The sequence below is a fragment of the Biomphalaria glabrata genome, chromosome 18 (assembly GCF_947242115.1).
Source record: "Biomphalaria glabrata chromosome 18, xgBioGlab47.1, whole genome shotgun sequence".
NCBI classification, from domain to species: domain Eukaryota; kingdom Metazoa; phylum Mollusca; class Gastropoda; family Planorbidae; genus Biomphalaria; species Biomphalaria glabrata.
This window is the reverse complement of record NC_074728.1, coordinates 15,913,033-15,940,983: the sequence shown is the minus strand read 5'-3', so window position 1 is coordinate 15,940,983 and position 27,951 is coordinate 15,913,033. Positions and strand designations below refer to the sequence as shown.

Sequence of the window (27,951 nt, the reverse complement as noted above, 5' to 3'; positions counted from 1 at the left end):
AATTTTAAAAGTTATTAGAGCTTTCATGTGAGAAACCTTTTTTTTTTTTGGATTAATTGATGCTCTTTTCACTTCATTCAATAGAGGATTTAAAGCTTATTGATCAGTTCAAGCTCTTTATCACTTCTTTGAATATAGGATATAGGTATATAGGATTTAGAGCTTGCTAGTTCTGAAATAAATTATGGGACATTACTGACATTTTTTTTTGTTACAACACAGGTCTCTGCACTCTCAGCAGCCTTGGACAATAGTGATCGCAATGATCTGGCTGAAACTGTTCGACGAAGAGGAAAAGGCTCATTAGATACGAGGCGGATGACACTTGTTAGCTAATACATTTTTACTCTCAAAATTTCCTGCTTTTAAAATGTATTTTATGTCTCTATTAGAATCATTGAAATGAATATGTATTTTAATGCTTGTGATTAATTATTATAATTTAGTTTTCAATATATGATTTTAAAAAAGTCAGTTGACATCTGTTGATATACATTAAGACAATACTTAAAACACCTGTCTATCATATCAATTCATTTTTATTTCCTAATTACTTAAAAAAAAAAATTTGTGTATTTGAACTTTTCAATTTTTAAGTTCAATTTTAGTGTTATTCAAAATGAAATAAATATGAAATGAAATAAAAATTTTCTTTATTTATGGTTTGCTAACTCTATGTCAAATGTTTATCAAGATATATGATATAAAATTGAAAGGTAAACTATTTTTCATCTTCATATTAACTTGGTAAACAATGTCTAGGTAAAAATGTACAGGCATTTAATTATTATGAACATGTTCAAACATTTTTAGAGTTATGTTACATGCTATGAGTTTTTGCCTTTTAAATGTTTCAAAAAATTCATATTTTATACTAAAATGTTGTAATTTCGAGATTGCTACAATTATAGAAATTGTACAAACTTAATTGAAATATTCTTTTATTGAAATAGAAAAAAGTATTTTTTGTCAATTCCTAATGTTTTACTATGATGTCCACAACAGAATAAATAAAAATATAAAAATGGAAAATTCAATTCTGCAGTGCTTAAAAGTGCAAAAAAATGTCATTATTTTAAAAAAAAGTGTATCCACATGTCTTGCAGTTAGTGCACTGGACTGTCACTTTGTGGTCTCAATTATCCTATCCCAGGTTCATACCCTGCCTTCTCCTATCACCAGTTATCCTGTGGGAGGTTTGAATTTGGAAGTAGATTAGGAAGGAACATCCAAAACATAGACAAGAAGCAAACAACTTCCTTTATTCTGTACACCGAATACACCAAAATTTAGCTATTGAAATTTTTCCCACCAAATTTTAAAATCTCTTATAAAGGGATTGTGAAAAACAAAAAAAATTTATAACTAAACACATGCTATCTCGGAGTCACGGTGGCTGAGCGGTAAAGCGCTTGACTTCTGAACCACGGTTCGAATCCTGGTGAAGACTGGGATTTTTAATTTGGGGATCTTCGGGCACATCTGAGTCCAACAACTCTAATGGGTACCTGACATTAGTTGGTGAAAAATAAAGGCTGTTGGTCGTTGTGCTGGCCACATGACACCCTCATTTATCGTAGCCCACAGAATCAGATGACCTTTACATCATCTGCCCTATAGACCACAAGGTCTGAAAGGGGAAATTTACTTTTTTTTACATGCTATCTCTCTTGGCTGTTTCATTTGAACTAAAATATTCTCAGTATACATTATTATACATTCAATAATACCACATATTTATAAATATATTGACAATGTTTCTCTAAATTGTATTTTCATTTTATAATAATTTCACTTTGTTTCTATGGCTCTTGGAAATAGGCTTGTTTAGAATTGCTGATGCAGTTTACCATTTAACTTGAACCATCTAACTACCCTAAACACTCAACTTGAACCACCCACCCTAAATATACAATCAAATTTAGACTAGGAAGTTAGTTTGTTTCCAATTTAGCTGGTTAAACGTCCATCTGTTGTTCACTAATCAGTGAAAGGACAACTTCACACTGGGGTAGTCATTAGAACTGTTAGTCATTTATGTGGTCTAAAAATACAATTAGTGAAACAATTATTTTAATTTAAATTCATTGCTTTAATCCAGTAACTTGTTTATAAACAAATAGCTTTTTTACAAAACATAAATCAACTCACTTTGTCTTGTAAAAAGTTGTTTTTTTTTTCCATGTTGCCATTCTCGGGTCAAGTTGAAACTTTGCACATGAATTAATAAGAAAATTAACCAATTAGTTTATTAATTATGAATGATTAATTATGATACTTAATAGTAATGCTACTTAATGAGAGATGTGGCAGTATATATGAATATGAATATATATCATTCATAGTCAATGAAAATGCACAAACTAATAAAAAAATTAACCAATTAATAAATCAATAAGTACAAATTAATTTTGTTTTATATAGCAGAAAGGGAGCTAAGTGCTAATATTTTCAGATAATTTGTAGTAATTAGTGGCTCTTTCCCTTGTTTATAAAAAAAAAAAGTAATAATTTTTCTACTGCTTGTATTGAATAGTTTTAAAAGTTGTATTTTATTGAATACTTTGGTAATTTTGGTTAAAGTTGCAGATACTATAATTATAATAGAAGCTATTGTTATTGGGATAAAGTAACTTTAAAAGTCTAGTGAGGTTAATAAGAATGTTTAAAGTGACATGTTTGTATCGAATTATTGAAAGGTTTAGTTTGAAAAGAAATTAACTAATAAAATATAAAATGGAAAGAAGTCTTTTAAAATATGCCAGAGAAATTCAATAGCATTTTCTGAATATCCAATCCCACTTTATTTAACCAATCCAATAGAAACAAATATATACAATACTTTGTGTAGTACACATGAAATATAACCAGTGACATATTAATAAAGATTAAATGTAACATCTATGGTACTATTAAATTATTGTCAAATGAAAGACTTGTTGATGTTGATTTGTAAACTGTATATACTGACAATGTACACAATTCACCTACTATCATATTCCTATAAGTGAATGTTTGATGTAAACAGATGTCTAAAGTTTATGTGATTGCTAAGTGCAAGGGTCAGCAACAAGTGGTAGAGGGTCATAAGATGAGAAAAAAATTATTAAAATTTATTTCTCAATATAAAAACAAAAAGAGAATTAGACCTACTCACATGTAATAAGTTTATCTGTTAAAATACTTATCACTAAGACAGTCCTACTAAAACGTTTTAAACTTGTACTTGTTCTATTCTTACTGAAAACAAACACACTACTGTCAAATGTTTGTGTCTTCTGAATATTGACAAACTACTTAAATGTTGAAGACTTAGAGAGATACAAATCAAAATTGAAAGAAGAAACCAAAGTTAGAATTGTGAGGATGACACTGCATTGCTGCCCTTTTTTTGTATGAGACTTAAAGAATAGTTTTGAAATATGTGAAGAGCTAGATGAATTTGATGCTGTATGTGGCACAGAAACAGGTAAAGATCTGTTTAAATATATTGAGCCACCTTTGTTTGGCAAGGGATACTTTGTATAGTTCTGCTACAGATGATAATATTCATTTCTCCTATATGAAGTAAAACACAATCTACACAAGAAAGTTAACAACTAAATTTGTATGGACATTGTGTGAGAACTGTCAAAACAAATTTTGACAAATAAAAATCAAAATTCAAAAATCTGAATCAGTAAATTAATATTTAAAACTTTAGTGACACAAGTATAAGATTTATAGAACAGATTTCCTTTGATTCAATCATTGGATTGTCCTTCAAATAATCTTTCAGCAAAGAACAAACAATTTTATAATTCAAACAAATGCTTGTAAAAAAAATGGTTTATACATGATCTTAAAATGCCTAATATTATTATTATGATGATGAAGATGATCACTATGCTGATGATATTCAAGAAGAAAACAAAATTAACATTCAAAGCTGGGAACATTTCAATTACAGTTTCAACATAACATACCAAAGACATCGTTGATACATTATTTCAAACTTATATTAAATTATATCAATAATTAAAAAGCAGATGATTCATAATATGATAACATCACATAACTACGATTGTTAAGATATACAGAAACAATTTAATTGACACTAAAATTTGGTACTTTGAATGTTTTAGATTTCACACTATTTGAGATTATTGTATTGAATATATAATCAAGTCTTGCCTAGTTTTCTTGCTCCCAATGTTTCTAGTTAGTCATCCATTTCCAAACACACATCACACGTAACAGTGACACATCATATGTTTATATTTTAATTCTAACTTTTTCTTTCAATGTGTTAAAATGATATAATACTAAGCATTGTAAACAGCAACAAGATAATGTGAACCCATCTAGATGTGATGTTTTCGTCTCCAGGAGATCATATAATTGACATAGTTCAAGTTACTTGATAAAATTTGTTGCAGTGGCAATTTTAAAATTCTGTCCACGAGTTTAATCTCGTATTTGAGCATTCCGTGCTCAGCAATCTTAGACTCGTTTTGACATCGAGGCCAGTACTTGTCACACACACGATACTGTAACATTGTATATAGTTCGTTGGGAACTTTGGCTCTGAAAGCAGAGGAAGATATGTAGATTCAAGACTTTCACATTGATGAATGGAGCATTTTGACACAAAAATATCTTGTTTTAGTTTAAAAGGTTTTAACTTTGTTGTTAACATTTATTCAGAATCAATTCTGGAATGAGACATGGAAAGCTGTCTGGCAAATCTTTTCATATTTGTTTTACAATGAATCAATTGGCAGAAGGGAGAGAGCTCTAAAAACTTAGAAAATATTTGCATGAAATTGTGAACTTTGAACAATTAAAAGAATATGGGTTTTATTTTTAAGAAAACCTATTATAGACCTAATGTTGTCAAAAATACATAATTAAAAATTAAATTAAATTAAATAAAAAAGAAATTGTTGAAGTATATCATTTAACAATGGGGACATTTCAAAATTTTATTTCTGTCTCCAGAGATTTAAATTAATTAAATTAATTAAAGCAGATATTTACTTCAGCATATCAATACTTTTATTCTCTTCGAAACTCTTTACATCTCAATAGCAGACTTTTGTTTGAAAGTACAAGTATTTGACTAACTGCAGGACTGCATCTCTAACATCCCGCAGACACTAACAGCAGGACTACATCTCTAGCATCCAACAGACACTAGCTGCAGGACAACATCTCTAACATCCCGCAGACACTAACAGCAGGACTACATCTCTAGCATCCAACAGACACTAACTGCAGGACAACATCTCTAACATCCCGCAGACACTAACAGCAGGACTACATCTCTAACATACAGCAGACACTGACTGCAGGACTACATCTCTAAAATCCAACAGAAACTAACTGCAGGACTACATCTTTAACATCCAACAGACACTGACTGCAGGACTACATCTCTAAAATCCAACAGACACTAACTGCAGGACTACATCTCTAAAATCCAACAGACACTAACTGCAGGACTACATCTTTAACATCCAACAGACACTAACTGCAGGACTACATCTCTAGCATCCAACAGACACTAACTGCAGGACAACATCTCTAACATCCCTCAGACACTAACAGCAGGACTACATCTCTAGCATCCAACAGACACTAACTGCAGGACAACATCTCTAGCATCCAGCAGACACTAACTGCAGGACTACATCTCTAACATCCATCAGACACTAACTGCAGGACTACATCTCTAACATCCAACAGACACTAACTGCAGGACAACATCTCTAACATCCAGCAGACACTAACTGCAGGACTACATCTCTATAACATCTAGCAGACACTAACAGCAGGACTACATCTCTAACATCCATCAGACACTAACTGTAGGACTACATCTCTATAACATCTAGCAGACACTAACAGCAGGACTACATCTCTAACATCCATCAGACACTAACTGTAGGACTACATCTCTATAACATCCAGCAGACACTGACTGCAGGACTACATCTCTGTCATCCAGCAGGAACTTTATGTGCAACTGAAGCTCTATTCATACAGTATTGTTTTAAGTAGGGGGTAATAACCTTTTATTTTCAATTATATCACCAATTAATTATAATTACTGATTGTTTAAATTCAAATGTCTATTATTTGTTGCTGCTCTCAGACTATTCAATGGAAAGTTTTCTTACATTTCTTCTTGTTTTTTTTTTTAGTTGAGTGTTCCTCGTAGGAAAGTTGTAGTGTTACGGGTCATTTATTTTTTAACCAGGAACTTAGTTTTGTCCAAAGCTCAGAACACTTTATTACCACTCCATAACGAGATATCCAGGGCAATGTTAAGGTCACTATGTCAGAGACGTAGGACACTAAACAATCCAAATTGCTTTGCTTTTTAAATTTTACTTTCATTTAAAACATTGTCAGAACACCCAGCTGAATTATTACCAGACTTTCAATGCATTAAAAAAAAACTTACGTTTTAAAAGTAGCCATTGGATAAACTGTATCTCTTCCAATATAAAATGTTCGTCTTGGTATGTAAACCCAACCAGGGGTTGCAGTTAGATTGTTTCCATAATTTAAAGATTTAGTTCGAATTAAATACTTGGAAACCTGACAAATAGAAAACAAATAGTAGAATAAACAAATACGAATGTTGTCTTCTTTGTATGTGAAATTCAAAACTAATTATTATTGGACTATTTAGATTAAAAGACCAGCACACACTACAGAAACATAACATAAAATATATATATATATATATATATATATATATATATATATATATATATATATATGGTTGGGGAGGAATCCCCCCAAATCCCTCCCCGAAAAAAAGTACTGGTTATGCCCATGTAACCTAATGTTATTAATAAGCTTGTAATTCTCTTCCCAATATAAACGAACTGTCAAATTTCTAAGACAGTTATACGTCTCAACGCAAAACAGAGATAATTTTCAATAAAACACATACACTTTCCCCTACAACCCTCGATACCTGCATACAATTAATGCAACACTCAGCAGGTAAACTTACATGAAGCGGGGACTTACGACTGGTATTCCAGTTCATGACTGCGATGTGTTGATCAAACATAAAGGCGCCAGCTTTTGGTTCTCTCTTCATTAACTCCTAAGTGAAGACAAGTACAAAATAGAGGAGAGATGTATGTGTGGCAGATGACTGGAAAGAAAGGGACGATCCATACACATAAACATACATCCATACATGCAAAGAAATACATACACACACACAGAAATAATACACACTGAGAAATACATACTTACACACAGAGAAATACATACTTACACACAGAGAAATACATACTTACACACAGAGAAATACATACTTACACACAGAGAAATACATACTTACACACAGAGAAATATATACACACAAAACATACTTACACACAGAGAAATACATACTTACACACAGAGAAATATATACACACAGAGAAATACATACACACAGAGAAATACATACTTACACACAGAGAAATACATACTTACACACAGAGAAATACATACACACAGAGAAATACATACTTACACACAGAGAAATACATACACACAGAGAAATACATACTTACACACAGAGAAATACATACACACAGAGAAATACATACACACAGAGAAACACATATACGTGCACAAAAAGAAATACATACATGTACAAAAAGAAATACATACGTGCATAAAAAGAAATACATACGTGCACAAAAAGAAATACATACGTGCACAAAAAGAAATACATACATGCACAAAAAGAAATACATACATGTACACAAAGAAATTCAAACAAACAAAGAAATACATACATATATATCTATTAATCAACTCACTCACGTAAATACATACTGTTAGTAAATCAGTCAGTGAATCAGTTTCAATACACTCACCTGTACAATATCTGGGAAAGATTGAACCTTTCCTTTTGGAAATATAAACTGGTCTATGCTTAAAGTCAAAACGTAATCAAAGCCAGACATTCGATGTTTACATCCATTAAGAGCCACAACATTGTCTACCCAGTACTGTTTGAAATTTTTAGGTTTAATAAAGTTCCTCTCTGTCCCGTCTGCGAATAAAGACATATATAGACATACATAAATACATAAAACAGACAGACATGTGTATCATGCACATATTCTGGCCGCCTGGTCGTGTGGTATGCGTGCTGAACTGTCTCTCGGTCGTCTCTATGGTACAGGGTTCATACCCTACCCGCTGACTGCCCCCGGTCTCCCTGAAGGAGGTTTGGATCGGGAAGAATGTCCTCAACTCTGAAGGAACATTTGAAACATGTAAAACATTTTACAAGAATTTTTTTGACAAGTGGCGGTAAAGAGGCCACATAAAATATAATTAATTGAAAATGTAAAACGTAGATCTAGTGTTCCATTCGAAATGCAATGGAAACACAGTTCAATTAGTTTTGGCGTCACCCCAAAAACCCGTTATTAGTTTTTGTTGTCTGTCCGTGCGTCCGTTCGTCATAATTAGATCTTAAAACTAGAGAAGGCATACACGAGAATAGCTGGTCTTGTTCATGTCATAGGGCGCTGGAATTTCAAGACGACCTTGACATGTATGGAGATGTAAGATTCAAGAGGTAACATAAATCATAGAAATATCTCTCAATAGAGACAAGAGGTAACATAAATCATAGAAATATCTCTCAATAGAGTCAAGAGGTAACATAAATCATAGAAATATCTCTCAATAGAGACAAGAGGTAACATAAATCATAGAAATATCTCTCAATAGAGACAAGAGGTAACATAACTCATAGAAATATCTCTCAATAGAGTCAAGAGGTAACATAAATCATAGAAATATATCTCAATAGAGACAAGAGGTAACATAAATCATAGAAATATCTCTCAATAGAGACTCCGCTATTTTAATAATAAGACAATAGAGTGCGCATTCTATTTCTTGGAGTGCATTGAGGGAGCCAATTTGTTGGATATGATCAAATCATAAAAACTACTAAGAACATAAACTGGCTTATGAAAATGCTTTATAAATAAGCTTATCTGAAAATTACTTAAAAATACACTTATTGGCAAATGCATACAATATATTTCAAATGCAGTTTATTTAAACATTTAAAAATCAAATAGTCGCTGTGTCAAGTTGGTTGATAAAGTCTTAAAAAAAGACCAAACCCAAAAAAACTTAAAATCAATCAATAAGTGTTCACAGACACACTTTAGATTGGTAGGCCTACTATTAGCGCTAATATTTCGTCGCCATTGAGATAAATCTTTTAGTTTTAAAGCTATTTTGAAAACTAAAAGTGAATCCTACCTACTTTTGGATTGAGCAGGATATATTGGTAGCATGTCTAGAAATCCAAGAGTTTTGTAATAGTTGAACACCTTCATACCTGGAGCCTCTACCTGGCTATAGTAGCTAAAAACTTTGGGTATCCCCATGTAACGCATATATTCAAACCACTCCACTATCTTTTCGGCATTTAAAGAGCCGTAAGCTACTTTCAAGCAAACTCCAATAACACCAGGATAAAGTCGAGGCTTCTCAATTTTCATCAGCCTGTTGACATCAGACTTTTTGCAGGACTGCTGGACAAAGGTGACAAGGGTCAAGTTGACAGTGTGTACTTTATCTGGTAAAGTACAGTAGAACTCAGCACTCTGCATGTCCACAATGTACTGCTTGTAAATATGACGGACCTGAGCCTGTGTTTCGTGAAACTGACCGCCTTCTTCTTGACTAGTAAAACAACATTTCAAGTTAGTGGTCGAGCTGCTGCCAGCCCAGCCATTAAAAATGACATTATACGAGTTGTTACTAGGGTAACGCTCATAGTAAACAGCGGTGTTAATAAAGATGTCAAGATTATCCACTTGGACATTCTCTCCAGGGGACACAACTTTTCGAACTTTGACAGGTTTCTGTAATAGTTGAAAAAGAAATCAATCAACATTTTGCTCTAGACTTTTAATTCCAATAATTCCCCTCAATTAGTTTCTCTAATATAATAGAGTGAGTGATTAAATGACAGACAAGCAGACACACACACACGCACACACACACACATATATATATATATATATATATATATATATATATAGAGAGAGAGAGAGAGAGAGAGAGATAGATAGATAGATAGATAGATAGATAGATAGATAGATAGATATATCGGGGCGTCTGTCTGTGTGTCTAGCGATAAAAAAAAAACACTTCTGCAAATATCTATCTACACAGAGTATTTTCTTTATTACATTTCAAGGTTGTCATGGCCTGGGACATCAATGGTGATAAGCTCCCACTGTCTATAAAACACTCATAAAGGCATGCGTCTGACAACTTAAGTCCAGTACCTGGCCTGCTCGTGTGGCTTAGATACTATATTGACTATAAAAAACTCTTAAAGGCATGCGTCTGACAACTTAAGTCCAGCACCTGGCCTGCTCGTGTGGCTTAGATACTAAGCCCGGCGAAACTTGGATTAAGGGATCATAATTTCAATCACCATTAACCCGCATCATTAAGTGTTCTAATGGTCAAGTTGCTCGCTGTGTTGGCGATCCAGTATTATTGATATAAGTACACTGAGAACTAGACCCAGAACCTTGATGTATTTAAACTTTACACACGACCCCACCCAAAACACACAGGCAAAGTGAAGCTGAACATTGTGTAATGAAGTTTTCTCTAGCGTGTCTAAGTTTGAACCATTGATTATATATATATATATATATATATATATATATATATATGTATATATATATATATATATATATATATATATATATATATATATATATATATATATATATATATATATATATATAGGCTATGGTTTGAACTTAAGCGTTATCTGATCATAGGCTTAAAGGGAGATAGGTTAAATAAATTGGGCGTAGCAATTTCAAATTACTTGTTGCTGGATTTTCTTCATTTTTATTATGGTACAATAGAAATCGCAAGTGAACAAATTTGCACCTGAAGAAACATCAAACCTTATTATTATAAAAAAGAAATAGGTTTATGGATCTAGTGGTCAGAATTGAATCAACAGACGCCATGACAGCTATATTTCATAATATTATTGTAGCAGAGGATTTGTGCACTACATTTCTTAGTCTTTCCGAGGTCCTGATCATTAGACTTGAAAACTAATATTGTGGCATTGCTATGGAGAGTGTGTGGGTGTTTCTATGGTGATGGTGGGAAGAAGTTAGCAATTTAGTTGGTGTCCATGTAATGTGAATGATGCAAGATAAGTGGCATAGTCGTCAACTGTTTTGAGTAAGACAGATAGCCAGAGTGAAAAGACGTGTTTTTATAGTGAGATTTTCTTCAAAATATCTTTTCCATTTTATATCTATAACTATTTCCTAGTTTTCTTTATTTATTATAAACCTACTCCAACCGCTGAGCACTGTACAGAGAACAAGGGAGGACTGCCCATTATAAGAGCAGGTCAATATACCAATAGAAGTATAGATTCTTGAGGGTATTAATTGTCGACTCGATGGTCTATGGACCTAAACCAACCTGCCTTCATCTTTCCAGAGCCATGTTATTGTCATTCATCTTTCAAGGACTATCTCTTCCTCTACCCAGCCATACAATCTCTGACTATGTCTTCCTCTACCCAGCCATACAATCTCTGACTATCTCTTCCTCTACCCAGCCATACAATCTCTGACTATCTCTTCCTCTACCCAGCCATACAATCTCTGACTATCTCTTCCTCTACCCAGCCATACAATCTCTGACTATCTCTTCCTCTACCCAGCCATACAATCTCTGACTATCTCTTCCTCTACCCAGCCATACAATTTCTGACTATGTCTTCCTCTACCCAGCCATACAATTTCTGACTATCTCTTCCTCTACTCAGCCATACAATTTCTGACTATCTCTTCCTCTACCCAGCCATACAATTTCTGACTATCTCTTCCTCTACCCAGCCATACAATCTCTGACTATCTATTCCTCTACCCAGCCATACAATCTCTGACTATCTCTTCCTCTACCCAGCCATACAATCTCTGACTATCTCTTCCTCTTCCCAGCCATACAATCTCTGACTATCTCTTCCTCTACCCAGCCATACAATCTCTGACTATCTCTTCCTCTACCCAGCCATACAATTTCTGACTATGTCTTCCTCTACCCAGCCATACAATTTCTAACTATCTATTCCTCTACCCAGCCATACAATCTCTGACTATCTCTTCCTCTACCCAGCCATACAATCTCAGACTATCTCTTCCTCTACCCAGCCATACAATCTCTGACTATCTCTTCCTCTACCCAGCCATACAATCTCTGACTATCTATTCCTCTACTCAGCCATACAATCTCTAACTATCTATTCCTCTACCCAGTCAATCTCAGCTTTTTACGTCAATGTTGAAAATTTGATAAAAAAATTAATTAATACCCCCCCCCCCCCCCAGTTTTACATGATCAGGTTCATTATATTTACAAGTAGTCCACTTTGGAGATGCCTGTGCTAGATACAATGCAGTTTCGTTCAGCAAGTCAGGAACGGCCATTAGTGAGAGTAGACGATTGTTATGGAGCTTCAACCAACGAGCGTACCCAACAACGATCAGTGCCATACTTATGAGACTCCAAAGGAATCGGATACGATTTCATGTTTTAATATAAACATTGTCGTGAGACACAAATAGGCCATCATTGTTTGGACAGAAGAAATTTTGTTAACAATGTATACATTTTGAAATAATAAAAACTAAGTAGGTCAGCTATATTAGTAAGCCTGACTGTAACGGAGTGTAAGTAACATTCAAACTCAGTCGCCCGTGTCTTTGTTTTGAAATCTATTCAGTATTCAGTAGATGACCTTGTCAGTAAATATTGAATCGGAACATTGTAACAGCTGGTTATTTAATACTAAAACAATTTTTACTTTCCCGTGGACGTTTGATAGTAGGTTCAATACAAAGTCTGACTCGCGTAATGACAAGTCCAAAGATTGCTGAGTTCTAGTCGTCTCATCCAGAGACATTTACATTTAGAGGTATGGCTAGCGTGGCTTGGATGGAAGGTCGTCCCAATGAAATGCCTATGTATTGACCTGCCCCTAGCTTATGACTTTTCTATGACATGATATTCTTAGGAACTAACATGAAATGTCATTACAAAGACATTGCTATGAAATACATTTCTTGTGATAAGACATATCTTTGAAATAACGTTTAGTTTTATAAGACACTCCCTTGAAATGACGTTACTATGAAATGAAGTGTATATGTTCTGGCGTATCTATGATAATATTAATCTGATAGAAATGTTATGTTTGATATTATATTGTTTTACGAGATCTTTATCTTGACTATTTATGTGAGAGACTCGACATGGTCTACTGGAACATGCATATTGAGGGAGAAAAATTTAGCCTCTTCCCTCGAGGGTTTACCATAAAGTAAGTGTTGACTAATTATCTAGGCTAATGAACTTGTTTAAATTGTTTTTTTTTTAATTTTTCTCATCTCATCGATAAAATGAATGCCCTATTTTTTTTTAAATTAAATATCACGTCACTGCCATGTAATCTTGCTCAGTGATTTAATGCGCTATGGTCAAGAGTGGACAAGTGGTGGTTCTGGAGGGGGCATCTGGGAGAAGTTTTCCGTGCTGCCTTTTAAAAAAACAATTTACAAACAATCAAAATGAAAAAAAAATATTGAGACAACAGCCTTCAATAAAATACATACATGATTCTTAACATTCATAACTGACTTTTCTTAAAGAACTAAAAACTAGACAGGTAGTTAGATAGGTAGATAGATGGGTAGATAAAGGGGAAGCTAGACAGATAGGTAGATGGATGGGTAGATAAAGGGGAAGCTAGACAGATAGGTAGATGGATGGGTAGATAAAGGGGAAGCTAGACAGATAGGTAGATGGATGGGTAGATAAAGGGGAAGCTAGACAGGTAGTTAGATAGACAGTTAGTAAGGAAGGCCTATTAGAAAATTACCTTTGTTGTTTTTTCTATCACTTTTGATTTCAGTGCTTCTGGTTTGAGTCCCTTTGTGATATTTTTCGAGTGGACGCTATAAATTTTCTTTACTTGTAATGTTTGATTACTTGATGGTATTTTCTTTGGTATAACATTTTTAATTGTTTGGTTTGGCTTTGAATAATGGTGCTCAGGTTTAACAATGGGTTTAACTGTAATTCCTATAATTTCATGAACATTCTCCTGTTGATTATTGTCTTTGGGGTGTAGTCGTTGGGGTTGATACTCCTTTATATAGACATAGTTCTCTGGTTTTTTAACTGTTAATTCTAAATTTTTGGTTTTTCTGTTCGCTGAGTGGGATTTACTGTCAATATGTAAAGAAAGGTATAAGAGATAAGTCTCTTCAACTCACACATTATTTATATATATATATCTGATGGATAGATAAATGGATTGTTACATTGTGAAAAATATATACTAATTAAATATGTGTTTTATATATTTACTTCCAGTAATGTATATTATTAACAAAAACTACTGACCTGCCCTTATAAATGACAACAGCGAGTATGGACAGACACAGGCATCGAACTAGAGTCCATAGAGATAACCTCCGACAGTAAACCATGGCTGCAAGAAATAAGAATGATGTCAGTTCACTAAAATATCTCAAAATCTAGATGTATAGAATATATCGTTTAAGGATATGACATTAAACTGCACTTTTTGTTGAAACGTGTATATTAAGTCACTCTGTATATTTTTTCTATGTTGTTTAGAATTTCGCAAACGATTTTCTGACCACTTCAACTCATCCAATCTTCTGACCATTTATACTCATCCAATCTTCTGACCATTTATACTCATCCAATCTTCTGACCATTTATACTCATCCGATCTTCATTAGATAATGCATACAAGCTCAAGTTCGATTTTAACAAAGCGATGAATAAAAAAAAATATCTACCAATTTTAATTAATGAATTAGTCGTAAATAATTAATTTTGATGTAGATCTATAATAAAATTTACTAAGCCAAGGGGAAATAAGTCTTGTGTAGAGAATTAGGTCATTCGCTAAAAATGTTCAACTATAGACCTATTTTCCTAAATAGTTGTAAGCCTCAGCGGCCAAGAAGGTTTTTTTTCCGGGAGGATAAAGTTGTATTTCGGAATGGGGCATTTTTTTCGGAAAGCTTCTCTTCCCCCCCCCCCTTTCCCAATTGGTTCACAAAAGTGATTAGACCAAAGCGCACTGAGCATAGCATTGGCGGAAATGAACAAAACAACTACTATTACATCAGCAGAATAATAATTATAGACATAATATACTAGAGCAGTGAATATCATTAATATCATTTCAATGCTTGACAGTTTACTAATGGTAATATTGTCTTTTTTGTAAATGTTTTTCTATTTATCCCTTGATGTGATGACGAGTGTAACCCTGTGGTCCTACCTTGAACGTTGGGTGTCACACAGTGCGGCCCAGTGCAGGTCTAGACTTACATTTCACTCTCTCCAACACACCAAGTACCAATACATAAGTCTAAGACATTCTCTTCAGGGCGAAGATTGATAGAAAAAAAAAGGGGAGTAATTCTCTCATCCATGCAGACCAGCATACAAAAAGATGTGTACAATCTTGTGTAGCATAAACGACAAAAGAAATCTTAAGACAGTTTCTGAGAAATAGCAATAGCCTGTTCTACAGGAAGACATACAGTGAATTGAATAAAACTAGAACACAAACTACATACCTCTTGAGTCTAGGACACACACTACATACTTCTAGAGTCTAGGACACAAACTACATACCTCTAGAGTCTAGGACACAAACTACATACCTCTTGAGTCTAGGACACACACTACATACTTCTAGACTAGTTTCTCTGCATTCACTATTTAGTATGCAATGTGTTATTTTTCCACTGTCACCAATATACGTGTGTGTCGCTAAAGCTTTGATAAAAGTCTTTCTAGGTCACTCTACCGTATCGTCACTTCAACCATGGCTTACATTTGATTCAATACTGATCCTGGTTTGAATACGTTCTATGTCATTATTTGGCTAAGCCCATGGCACAGTCCCACGTTTCTCAGACACATACAAACACATTGGAAAGAAACCCCTTCTCTAGTCTTCAAGAGAGGCGGCACTTTTTATTGTTAGATCAGGTACTGGTCTACACGCTACAAGCCAAGATAATAACGGTAGACTGTATACTTTCACTGGCTCCAGATCTTTTATTGCTCTATATATATCTTCTAGTCTAAGAAAGAAAAATCTATTGTATTTTTGTTTAATTCAATGTGAGTTGGTACAAAAGTCATGACCCAATAACGAATGTACACAGGTATCATTTGAAACATGTAAGAGAACAAACGCTTTACAGAAGCTAACGCTTCTATGTTTTTATGGGCTCTGTTAAGATTATTGATGAGGGGAGTGTGGTGGCGTATGGTCTGGGTGGCTTGTGTAACCGTTTGAATTCAGTACTGGTACACACTACAGTCTTAGAGATCCGGATGTTCGTAGTTTATTGCTGCTGGTACTGTATTGCTAAGCGCAGTGTCGTGTCGTATAGCTTGTGTTTCTTCACCAAAATCTAATGCACTATTTTCTCACATTTATCCTAGAAGACTAATCCCATGTGATATTTGTGCACTCATAACACTGTCTACTATTTTATGATAAGGCATTATGCATTTTTTTAAATTGATTAATGCTTCTTCTTTTATTGGCCCTGCAGATCTTACATTATTTTTGCGATTTCAGTCCGTTCGTCTGTCAAATTTTAATCTTAGAAAGTTCATCGAAAATCCGAAAGCCACAGTTCCAGCCACACTCATCAATCATCTTAACAGAGCCTATACAAACGTTTAGGAAGCAGACGTTTGTGCAGATATTAAAATCAATGTAAAACAACGTGAAAAACAAATCAAGTTGTGTCACAGTGAAAATCCTAATTCTCTATTCTCTCTATTGAGCTTGAAAAAGAGCTCTAGAGTATAACATCAATAGGTCTGTAATGGTTGTAACAAGCTTTCTAAAGTCAAGTGTTTAATTAATGTGTGGGTGTTAGTGTAAATGATCAATTCAATTCTGGCTCGCAGCATGGAGTTTGTTTATCTGTAGAATTGAACTTCTACTGTAAATCCTTGAAGGCTATGTAACATGTTACATTTACTGTAAACATTGAAATAAAATAGTATAAATCATTAAAGAATCACACTTATTTAAAACGTAAAAGATAAAAATTACTTTTATTTAAAAACTTCGCTTAGTTTGAGTGAAATGGAATCAATTATTTTGAATGTCATGTAATTAATCTATATTATATTTAGAAGGGCCTGATGGAACTTTTCATTGATTGGCGGACTTACATATTACTAAATGCTTGTACTTGAACCAATTCTTATTTTCCTTAGGCCTAGGACAACCTTTCACGATCAAAAACAATACATTTATCAAAAACGATTTTTTATTGAAAGTTTCAGACAATATAGTTTTGAAAGAGGACATATCGAAAAGTACATTATAATTCCTTTCGTTTTTAAACACTATTTAAACCAGGGGCATAGCCAGGAGGGGTTTGGGATTCAACCCCCCCCCCGAAAAGAAATCCCCCCCCCCTGATCGGAATTTAGTGACTGAATTTTTGCTTTGATTTTGTTTTATTTTAGGTGAGATTTTAAGACTAAACCATCACTTGCCCCAGCCCAGCCAAGGATTTTTGAGTTTAAAACCCCCTACCAGGTGTTTTAGCTGTTAAATCCCCCTCTTCTATAAAACAAAACCAAAAATAAAATGCAAACGACAATCCCCAAATTCCAAGAGCACAGTTAAGGAAGATTTTGATTTTAAATCCCCCTCCAAAATTCACGATAAGCCCCCTCTTCAATATAAAAAAAGTAAATTACACACTCAAAATTTTGAAGGGGTTTTGAGTTTAATCCCCCCCCCCTTTTCAGTAGGGTTTGAAGCTTAAAAATACCTCTTCCAATTAAAAAAAAGCTAATTACGAAGTCAAAATGAGCATAGCTAAATGGGTTTTGACTCAGTTTTGAGTTTAAACCACCCTTCAGCGAGGTTTCAAGGTAAAAAAAAATACCTCTTTAATATTAAAAACAAAGCAAATTATAGGAATCTAGTCGACCGGCGGCGTAGCATACGCCGCTATTTTGCAGGGCAGGACATAGGCCACAGCAGCCTATCCGACCGCAGTGGGCCCCACACTTTCATAGGACCCGCATTTATTCTACGTGTAAATTATTAAATTAAACCATTTTATAACTAACAGATTTCTCGCGGCCGCCTGATTTACCAGAAGCTCCTGGAAATCTCCTGAAATTACAAAATATTTGAAAAAGTCATGGAAATCTCCAGTAATTATTAAAAATCTTTTGAAAACTCATACAGATCTCCTGAAATATATAGACAAAAATTGTCATTTTGGGGTGTCAACCAATATGGAAAACGCCAATCCTACGGGCGATAAATAAAAAGGGCATTATGCATTAGCCGTAATTGTGTAATCTGGTGAAAGAAGCTTCTCGCGCCTAAAACCAATGAATAATTACTTTAGTTCAACAATTCTCGTAGATAGATTGAAAAATTCATTAAATGTTGCTATTGAGTGTTATCTATGTGCGAAATAAAATGTTCATGATACACTGTAAGACTTCGCTACCGGCATGGGTCGTAAAGTTTGTGGGATAACTCTATCCGCAGAAATAAAATAGTGATCTTTCCTTTGCTTCTTGTTCTCGTTCAAACTCTTGAGCGAAGAAGAGAATTATATATATAGATTCATAGGACCCTCGCTAATTCAAGGTGTATAAATTATTAAATTAAACCATTTTATAACTTAAAACAGATTTCCCGCGCCCTCCTGTCGATTTACCAGGAGCTCCTGGAAATCTCCCGAAATATAAAAATTAAAATATACGGGAATATATACACAAAAATTGTCATTTTGGGATGTCATTCAAAATGGAAAATGCCAATCTTACGCGCGGCATTGTGTCACCTGGTGAAAGAAGCTTCTCGCGCCTCAAACTAATGAAGAATTACATGAGGTCAACAATTCTTAAAGATAGATTGAAACATTTGGTATTTTATTACTATTGAGCGTGATCTATGTAGGAAACAGAATTATTATGATATACTGTATGACTTCGCTACACGCAAGGTTCGTACGTAGTAAAGAATGGATAAAATGCATAGACGAATTTACTTTGTAATACAAACTCATAAATTTCACTTATTGTCCGCTTCCCACTCAAGCTTGGCCCCGCGAAATCCGTTTGGCATAGGGCCCCACAATGGTTAAGTCCGGCCCTGCTATTTACATATATATATATATATACATAGTAGACTACTTAATCTCCTTCCATGACTTCTAAGTCACAATGGTTAAGTCCGGCGCAGCTGTTTTGTGTTTGTAAAATGTTTGTTTGTAAAATGTTTTACAATATTTCGAATGTTCCGTCAGTGTTAAAGATAGTTTACTTTCTAGTCCAAACCTCCACAGAACAAAGGGGGATGGGAGCGGGCAGGATTTGATAAATTTAAACGACAGTCCAGCGCTCAGGCAGCCATCCGTGGTGTGAACACTACTCTTGTGTTTTCTCGTGGACTATCCGCAGAAATAAGAGAGTGATTTTTTCTCTACCTCTAGTTTTAACTTTTGAGGGAAGAAGAGAATTATATATATAGATTCTATGAATGTAGTCAAAGAGGTTTTGAGTTTAAACTCGCCACCAGTGGATTTTGAAGCTAAAAAAAACGTTTTAATATAAAAAAAAAAGCAAATTACACACTCTAAAATCTATGAGCGTAGCCAAAAGGTTTTTGAGTTTAAACCCCCTGCCAGCGGGGTTTGAAGCTAAAAAATACGCATAATTACACATAATAAGAGTTGCTATGACATCCTAGTACAACTTGGGGCCACACTTTCATGGAGGTTCTCAGAGCAGATGGGAAGACATTGCTAGTGATAGATTTTTGTGGACCCAGCTTGACGCCCAATGCACCAAATGGCGCCTAAGGATCTAAGTAAGTAAGAATAGCTCATTAAGTTTTTAAAATAAAACTTTTTAATAGCAGGAAAATGCACTGTAGATAGCTCAGAATATACATTTTGTTGGCTTTCAAGGGCGAAGAGTCTACAATTTTTTTACTAACTCCAGGAAGAACCTATTCTAGGGTATAATAAACGTCTTCGGAAAGATTGAAGGGTCAAGATGTAATACAGATTAATTATGTGTGTACACACAAACACACATATTTTATTTTGGCAAAAAAAAAAGGGGGGGGGGACAAAAATTCCCCCAACCGCCCCTCCCCCGAAAAAAATCCTGGCTACGCCCATGATATACACAAATAACAAATTGGAACGAAAGAAAGTTACGCACCAAAAAGTGTTCCCAAGTTCTTACTAGGCGTCTTGAACGTCTGGTACACTTGTTTGTTGCACGTTATTTCTCCCACTTCCCGTTCTCGGGTGAAGTTGAAAGCACAATGATTCATTGTTTCTAAATTGAATCAATCAACAAATTATCAAATTAATTACATAATTATAGTAGTAATTAATAAATTTAGTTTGATATTAAGGAAAATAAATCTTACAGTACTGATATATGCGACTTTCAATATACAGTTATTCCCCTGAGATATATTTTGTTTGTTTGTTACTTTTCAAGTTTCTTTCTTCCATTCCCATTCATAAAATATAACTTTCAAGAAGCCTAGTAAATTTAACCCATAGAAATGTCTGGTCTGTATAAATAAAGGTTTGTACTTAATTACTTCAAGCATTGTCCTTCTGCCCAATGATTGTTTCTGGTGATAAAGTCTTTTCAGTTGCTCATCGTACTTCACACATGGCTGACCCCGGTGTGTACACTACCTGTACACGTCATTGGCCAATGTTTATCCACAACCCCCCCCCCCCCCCACTGCTAATCCTATGGTCCCACCTTTCTGGCATGTGATGGATATTGGCTAGCCAGCTGTTTCCACTTGGTACACTAAACCACGTGGGCAGTGATATATTAAACGGTTTAATAAGCCTTGTGTCTCTTATCAAGTATTTAAACAAGAACCATCTGCGTCTTCACTTACACCAGAGATCCAGAGTTGAGTCCATCGTGTGTACGCTTCTTCAAGAAATGGGACTAAACAGGTAAAATATTTTAAAGAAGCTAGTCACATTTTTAGTTGGCGTCACCGTCAATGTTTAAGTCTACGTTAAGAATATATATAGAATGTGACACACACACACACATAGATGTATGTATATGTGTGTGTGTGTGTGACACCCTTGTTAACAATTGGCTTCAGAAACTTATGACATCATTGGCCTGTAGATCGTAAGGCCTGGAAGGAGTAATTGACTTTTATCTATTCTAAAGATAGATATAAGAAAGGTAGATACTGAAATACTCTTTCAGGCTTCGCTTAACCAGGGCAGAGTACCAAAGGACTGGAAAGAAGCTAATGTCACCCCCCTATTTAAAAAAGGAGAAAAATCTGACCCAGGAAACTACAGACCAGTATCACTTACCAGCATCACATGTAAAATCCTAGAACACATAATATGTAGCAACATCATAAACCACTTAGACAAACATAATGTCCTCACACCATACCAACATGGCTTTAGGAAATATAGATCATGTGAAACACAACTAATAGGACTAATTGATGATTTTTCAAAAGGTTTAGATAATAGTGAACAAATAGATGCTATCTTACTAGATTTTTCTAAGGCTTTTGACAAAGTTCACCACCATAGTTTGCTTAAAAAATTAAAATATTTCGGCATTAATGGTCCACTGCATCAGTGGATTAAAGACTTTCTGATAGGGAGAGAACAAACTGTAATAATAAATGGCTCTAAATCAACACCGATAACAGTAAACTCAGGTGTACCTCAAGGAACAGTCTTGGGTCCACTACTATTTTTAATTTACATAAATGATTTACCAAATTGCATTACTTCAGGAACAAAAGTCAGATTATTCGCAGACGATTGCATAATATATAAAACAATAAAAACAACACAAGACACAGATATTTTACAAAGAGAATTAGATGAATTACAGAAATGGGAATCAAATTGGAGCATGTCTTTCCACCCAGAAAAATGTCAGTTGTTAAGAGTAACAAAAAAACTAAAACAAATTAATTCCACTTATCTTATTCATGGCAAACCAGTAACACAGACTAAAAACGCAAAATACCTAGGTGTTATAATAAATGAAAAACTGTCATGGAATCCACATATTGATGAAACTACAAAAAAATCAAACAAAGCATTAGGATTTATTAAAAGAAATTTCTATAAATCAAATAAGAACATAAAACTAAAATGTTATTTAACCTTGGTTAGGCCAATAATAGAATATGCATCCTCTGTTTGGGACCCCTCAGCTCAAGAAAACATTAAGAAACTAGAACAGACACAAAATAGAGCAGTGCGATTCATAACAAACGAATATTCACATTTGACTAGAGTAACACCTTTAGTAAAATCGCTAAATTTAGAAAGCCTTCAGGACAGAAGGCTCAAAAGTAAATTAGCAATAATACATAAAACACTGAACCATAATCTTCAAATACAAAAACAAAATTTAATAAAATACTCTGAAAGACACAAAGATAAAGGCACATTCCTCGTCCCATATGCTAGGACAAATTTGTACAAATACTCCTTCTTCCCTAGTGCTATTAGAGCATGGAATGGGTTGCCTGAGCTAGCCAGGAAAACCAGTGACTTGGCAGAATTTAAGTCATTGGTTAATATGCATGACTAAATGCATGACGCGTAGGACGTAATCATCTTCTTTTTTGAAGTAACGTCTGTATTATATAAGATAAGATAAGATAACTGTGTGTATGCTCTTGAGATATTAGAAAAAAAAGGGTGGATTCTTTAAAATAATCTTTATCTTAACCCTAATAAGAAGAACATAGCTTCACGCGGAAATAAAGGAAGTAGTGGCTGAGTGGTAAACGCCCGGAAGTCCCCAGTTCGACAACGTGTATATTTTAACCTCGAGCCAAGGTTTGGGAAGTATGGTCAGTTGTTTCTTTCTAAAAGCGACATGACATTCTTCCTTATTCGTTGGCTCTCTCTCTTGTACTCACCCCCCGCAATACTGAGGTTATATCTGTTTCTATTTCTGAACTTTTGGATATGATATGAAGTTGTTGTTGTTTTTTTTTGCTTCTTGCAGCACTCTACAATGCTTCTGTGTGTTATTGATTCTGTCTTGTTTCATTCACCAATCTGAGACTGGACCTGTGATGAGTAAAAAAGGTGAGCAGGTTTAAGATTCCTGGAAGTTAGTTTTTTCATATCTAATTCTATGCTTTGTAAAAGCATTGGAAAGTATCCCCACACAGACCTTCAATAGCTCCATGAAAAGACCAAGATTGATTTTGTTCTGTTTATCTTTTGTCAATCGTCACTTGAAGCTCTTAATAATTAAAACAAGGTTACAAAAGACAGTTTGTGTGGAAACACAAACTCAAAATCGGCCCCCGAAGTAAAATGTTTTACATAATTCGGATAATCCTTCAGAGTTGAAGATAGTTTACTTCCTAGTCCAAACCTCCCGCAGGACGACGGGGGATGGGAGCAGGCAGGGTTTGAACCTTCGATCGTCGATAAATCCAAACGACAGTCCAGCGCGCAAACCGCACGACCAGTGGTCCACCCAGGTAGGCTTCAATATTTTCAGAAAGAACATCCGAATGAAATTATATCAAAGACAAATGAGAGTTAAGAATGGAGAAAGAAGGTTAACAGATCTTGTGTAGTGCCCCAACCGTCCCGCAGATCAAAGGATACGTGAAAGTGAATGTAGTTTGTGGTCTATAGGGCAGATGATGTAAAGTTCATCTATCGTTGTGGCCTACGGTTAACGAGGGTGTCATGTAGCCAGCACAACGACCAACCGCCTTTGCTTTTCCCCAACTAATGTCAGGTACCCATTAGAGCTGGGTAGACTCAGAAGTTGAAAATCCCAGTCTTCACCAGGATTCGAACCCGGGACCCTCGGTTCGAACTAAATAAATTAATTTCTTTGAAAAGGCTCAATCTCATTTTCGAATTCTCAAAATAAATAGAGGGGTACTAAACAATAAAAGATCACGAAAATGATGTTTATAAGATTACTATTCGTCTTAAATTAGGTGTAACATATAATGCATACTAATTAGCTTTTTCTTATAAAAAACTTCTTGCATAATTGATTTTTAAAAATTAGAATTTTCGCTTTCAGGAAAAAAAAAAGTAGCCGTTGCATCAGAACTTTGAATGGTCTAAAATATTGTGAAGTCGGATTTTAAATATCTCTTCTAGTTTACGAGATCTAAACGGGACGGACGGACAGACATTTCGCACAAAACTAATAGCGTCTTTTCCCCTTTCGGGGGCCGCTAAAAAAGTTGACTTGACCCGCGCCCCAGTGCCTTCTCAGTTCGCGCAAAATAAATTCAAGGCTATTTTGATGTGTTCATGAATGTGTAGACTTTTTGTTTGTTTACCATCAGACGAATACAAAAGCTGGACTCTTAACTCTTACACGTAGATACTACGTCATAAATAAGTTCAAGGCAAGTTAAAACCTTGACATTTCCTAAGTTCATTTTCACTTTCGGTCTAAATTCATCTACATTCGTTTTTTCCCCAAGTTAATTGATAAATTTATTTTCTTCTAGACGAGAGCTGTAACGATCCTATTTTTTATTCTCCTACACTGTGGAATAATGGTATTAATTATCTCATTTTTTTTTTATTCGAGATCACAGTTTTTAGGTGATTTGGACAAAAGTTAGCCGTCTACGAGTTTTAGTGTAACATTAAATCTTAAACATCCTTTCGTTGGTAATAATATTAGTGCAAGTATGTTGTATTCAAAAATGTTTGCTAGGAGAACAGATTCATGTCACGTATGATTTCAAATATTAAAACTTCCCCTCTTCTAATGTCTTTTTTATTCTAGTGTCCTTCTTGAAGGGAATCTATGAATACACGTATTGATGCTTTCTTAAATCTAGTTGACAAAATCTAAATTATGTACACGACAAACGCAAGATGAAACGTTCACTAACTCCTCTGCTTCACCTCAATCCGATGAAAAACGTTAAGCTTGAATAGAATCAAAAGCAACAAAATGTATCTAAATGTTCATTGTTCTCTACTTCCAGTCCAACAAACATGTCTGTTTAAGGGAGTTGAGTATGAAGATAGACAGTTCGTACCAATCCCAGATACTAACTGTGAACTTTGTTCTTGTTACAAGAAGCAATCTGTTTACTGTTACGGAGGTAAGTCAGGGCTAGTTCTGAAGAATACTAGTGCTCTAAATAGTTGTCCGAGGTTATGGCTGGTGCTCTAGGATTAGGGCTAGTGCGCTAGGTTTAGGGCTAGTTGTCCGAGGTTATGGCTGGTGCTCTAGGGTTAGGGCTAGTGCGCTAGGTTTAGGGCTAGTTGTCCGAGGTTATGGCTGGTGCTCTAGGGTTAGGGCTAGTGCGCTAGGTTTAGGGCTAGTTGTCCGAGGTTATGGCTGGTGCTCTAGGGTTAGGGCTAGTGCGCTAGGTTTAGGGCTAGTTGTCCGAGGTTATGGCTGGTGCTCTAGGGTTAGGGCTAGTGCGCTAGGTTTAGGGCTAGTTGTCCGAGGTTAGGGCTGGTGCTATAAAATTAGGACTAATGCCCTGAGGTTACGACTAGTGCTGTAGTGTTAGGAGTAGTCTTCTAGAGTTAGTGCTAGTGCTTTAGTGTTAGAGGTAGTTCTTTAAGTTAATTTAATAAGAATAACCTTTTAGTTTAACAAAAAAAAAATAATTAAGGCTTAAGTTTAATTAGAAAAACAGTTTATTTAAAATCAAAGTTTATTTTTTTTTTTTAGTTAGCAACTAAAAATGTCAATGAAAAACATTTTCAAATGTCACCAAACACCTCAGCTTGTCACACGAGTGATGACAATTCCTTGTTCAATGATATCATTAATAGCGGTAATATAATTTGTCAAATCGAAGGTGGGATTAGTGACACCAATAACCTTTTTTTTGTACTAGGATATGCTTGTAGTTTAGCAGGGGCGGCTCGGCTGGATAATATATTTGTTTATATATACACACACACTGGTTCTTTTTTTTTTGTTTATTGTTTGTATTTTTATTATTCAATAACTGAACTGTAATTAGTCCCTACATTTATTTCCAGGCTCAAGGTGCTTAGAGACATAGTCAAATAATTGAAGGACGCTAAAAAAAAGGACAAGAAGATTTGATGAAACCAAAATTAGAAACAATGGATTCCCACTTTGTCTAACAGAAATAAACTTATGTCTACTAACGTTGAACATCTGAATGAACATTGTTGTTAAAGTGTCAACATTTTCTCTTCAATAACTGAAGTCATAGATTCTCATTTCTATAAATGTTTCCTTCGTTAAGAATGTTTTGTGAGTTCAGGTTTTCTTTTTAAATAATTCAATTCTGAAGTGTGTGTTTTTTTTTGGCTCTTTGACTACTTGGCTGCGGCTCTTTGACTTCTTGGCTGCGGCTCTTTGACTTCTTGGCTGCGGCTCTTTGACTTCTTGGCTGCGGCTCTTTGACTTCTTGGCTGCGGCTCTTTGACTTCTTGGCTTCGGCTCTTTGACTTCGGCTCTTTGACTTCTTGGCTGCGGCTCTTTGACTTCTTGGCTGCGGCTTTTCCACTAAATGTTTAAATGGTTTTTTGTTGATTGTTTGTTTGTTTTGTTTTGTTTTACCATTTCTAACGAGAGGTGGATGTAATACATCCAATCACAAATGAAGAGGAAGATTATTACATCACGTTTGTAGGATGCCTGTAGGCACATTTCTCGTAGACATGTCATTCATAGCAGTAGTACAGGAACTACTTGCGCAATGTAAATAAACAGAATAGCCACTTAAATTGTACTCCACTAAACAAGACAAAAAGAAACAACCGTGGCTTAACTAGACTTCATGATATATTTAATTAACTTTTATCTCATTCACATTAGTATATTTTTTTTATTAATTCATGTTTTGTTAGATACAATAAAGAATTGTTTTAAGTTTCAAATTGATCGGAGAATGAGTACAGGAGAAATAGCATTAACAATTATTTAAGTGAACTAAACACAACAAATTTAGTAACATCTTCGAATACTGAAGGATAAGTTTACCTTGCTGGTATTTAAGGGGACCACCACAAATATTGAAAAAAGGATAGCTTTCCCATAATGCGCATTCTACATATAGTATAGATAATAAAGTGGAATAATGAGGAATGCATTATTTTTACGGGGCTACTCAGCCCCGGGAATGTGGCATTCAGTTGGGGCTTTCGACCTTACTGTTTTTATGTCTTTGCTAGAAACTGATAGAATGAAGAAATGTATGCAGTTTCTAATACGGTAATTTGCTTGCTTTAAGATTGAAAGTTGAAAAAAAAAACTAACCAAAAAAAAAAAGGGGGGGGGGTCACGTTAAAAAAAAATAGATTAAATTAATTGGTCGAAGAAAAGTAATAGTATATGAAAGACTAACTTTTTGTTGCTGGCGTAGGTGGGGGGAGGGGGCGCGTGCATATTTAAAAGCGAAAACGCGATTTTATAACTAACTGGTCAAAAATAGGAGTGTGTGTTGGTGTAAGATGTGCATTATGAAGGTGACCGGTCACTTCATCCCCGGTCACTTCATCCCCGGTCACTTCATACCCGGTCATTTCATCCCCTGGTCATTTCATCCCCTGGTCACTTCATCCCCCGGTCACTTCATCCCCGGTCATTTCATCCCCTGGTCACTTCATCCCCCTGTCACTTCATCCCCTGATATTTTCATCATCTGATAATTTTATCTAACAAATAGTAATTTTAAAAAGCATTAAATGAGCAATATTTAATGTATTCCTTTTTTATTTAAATGACAGAGAGAGAGAGAGAGAGAGAGAATCACACCCTAAATATACA

General features: G+C 34.9%; 3 protein-coding genes across 10 annotated transcripts in view; 2 read left to right on the top strand and 1 right to left on the bottom strand.

Annotated features, from left to right (window-relative positions):
• Positions 1-2,933, top strand: part of LOC106063659 (death domain-containing protein 1-like) — a 54,952-nt gene extending 52,019 nt beyond the window's left edge. For all 4 annotated transcript variants that reach the window (XM_056016632.1, XM_056016629.1, XM_056016630.1 and 1 more), the window contains exon 22: positions 223-2,933. In XM_056016632.1, the coding sequence (XP_055872607.1) occupies positions 223-336 (114 nt within the window). In that variant the 3' untranslated portion in view covers positions 337-2,933. The remainder of the gene's footprint in view (positions 1-222) is intronic.
• LOC106063664 (uncharacterized) lies at positions 2,779-20,490 on the bottom strand. Of its 5 annotated transcripts, XM_056016635.1 has the most exons (9): positions 15,769-15,964; positions 15,410-15,511; positions 14,494-14,581; positions 13,967-14,315; positions 9,293-9,896; positions 7,875-8,053; positions 7,010-7,105; positions 6,449-6,585; positions 2,779-4,566 (listed from the first exon to the last, which is right to left on the bottom strand). In XM_056016635.1, exons 3-9 carry the CDS (start codon positions 14,577-14,579, stop codon positions 4,344-4,346), a joined length of 1,674 nt encoding a protein of 557 aa, XP_055872610.1. In that variant the 5' UTR covers positions 14,580-14,581; positions 15,410-15,511; positions 15,769-15,964; the 3' UTR covers positions 2,779-4,343. The 5 variants fall into 5 exon arrangements, with proteins under 5 accessions (XP_055872610.1, XP_055872609.1, XP_055872613.1 ...); XM_056016634.1 differs by lacking the exons at positions 15,410-15,511; positions 15,769-15,964 and adding an exon at positions 20,371-20,490; XM_056016638.1 differs by lacking the exon at positions 15,410-15,511.
• Positions 20,491-20,981: 491 nt separating this feature from the next.
• LOC106063174 (uncharacterized) lies at positions 20,982-26,339 on the top strand. The gene is made up of 4 exons (XM_013221484.2): positions 20,982-21,140; positions 23,197-23,279; positions 25,175-25,294; positions 26,193-26,339. Exons 1-4 carry the CDS (start codon positions 21,127-21,129, stop codon positions 26,213-26,215), a joined length of 240 nt encoding a protein of 79 aa, XP_013076938.2. The 5' UTR covers positions 20,982-21,126; the 3' UTR covers positions 26,216-26,339.
• The last annotated feature ends 1,612 nt before the right edge of the window (positions 26,340-27,951 follow it).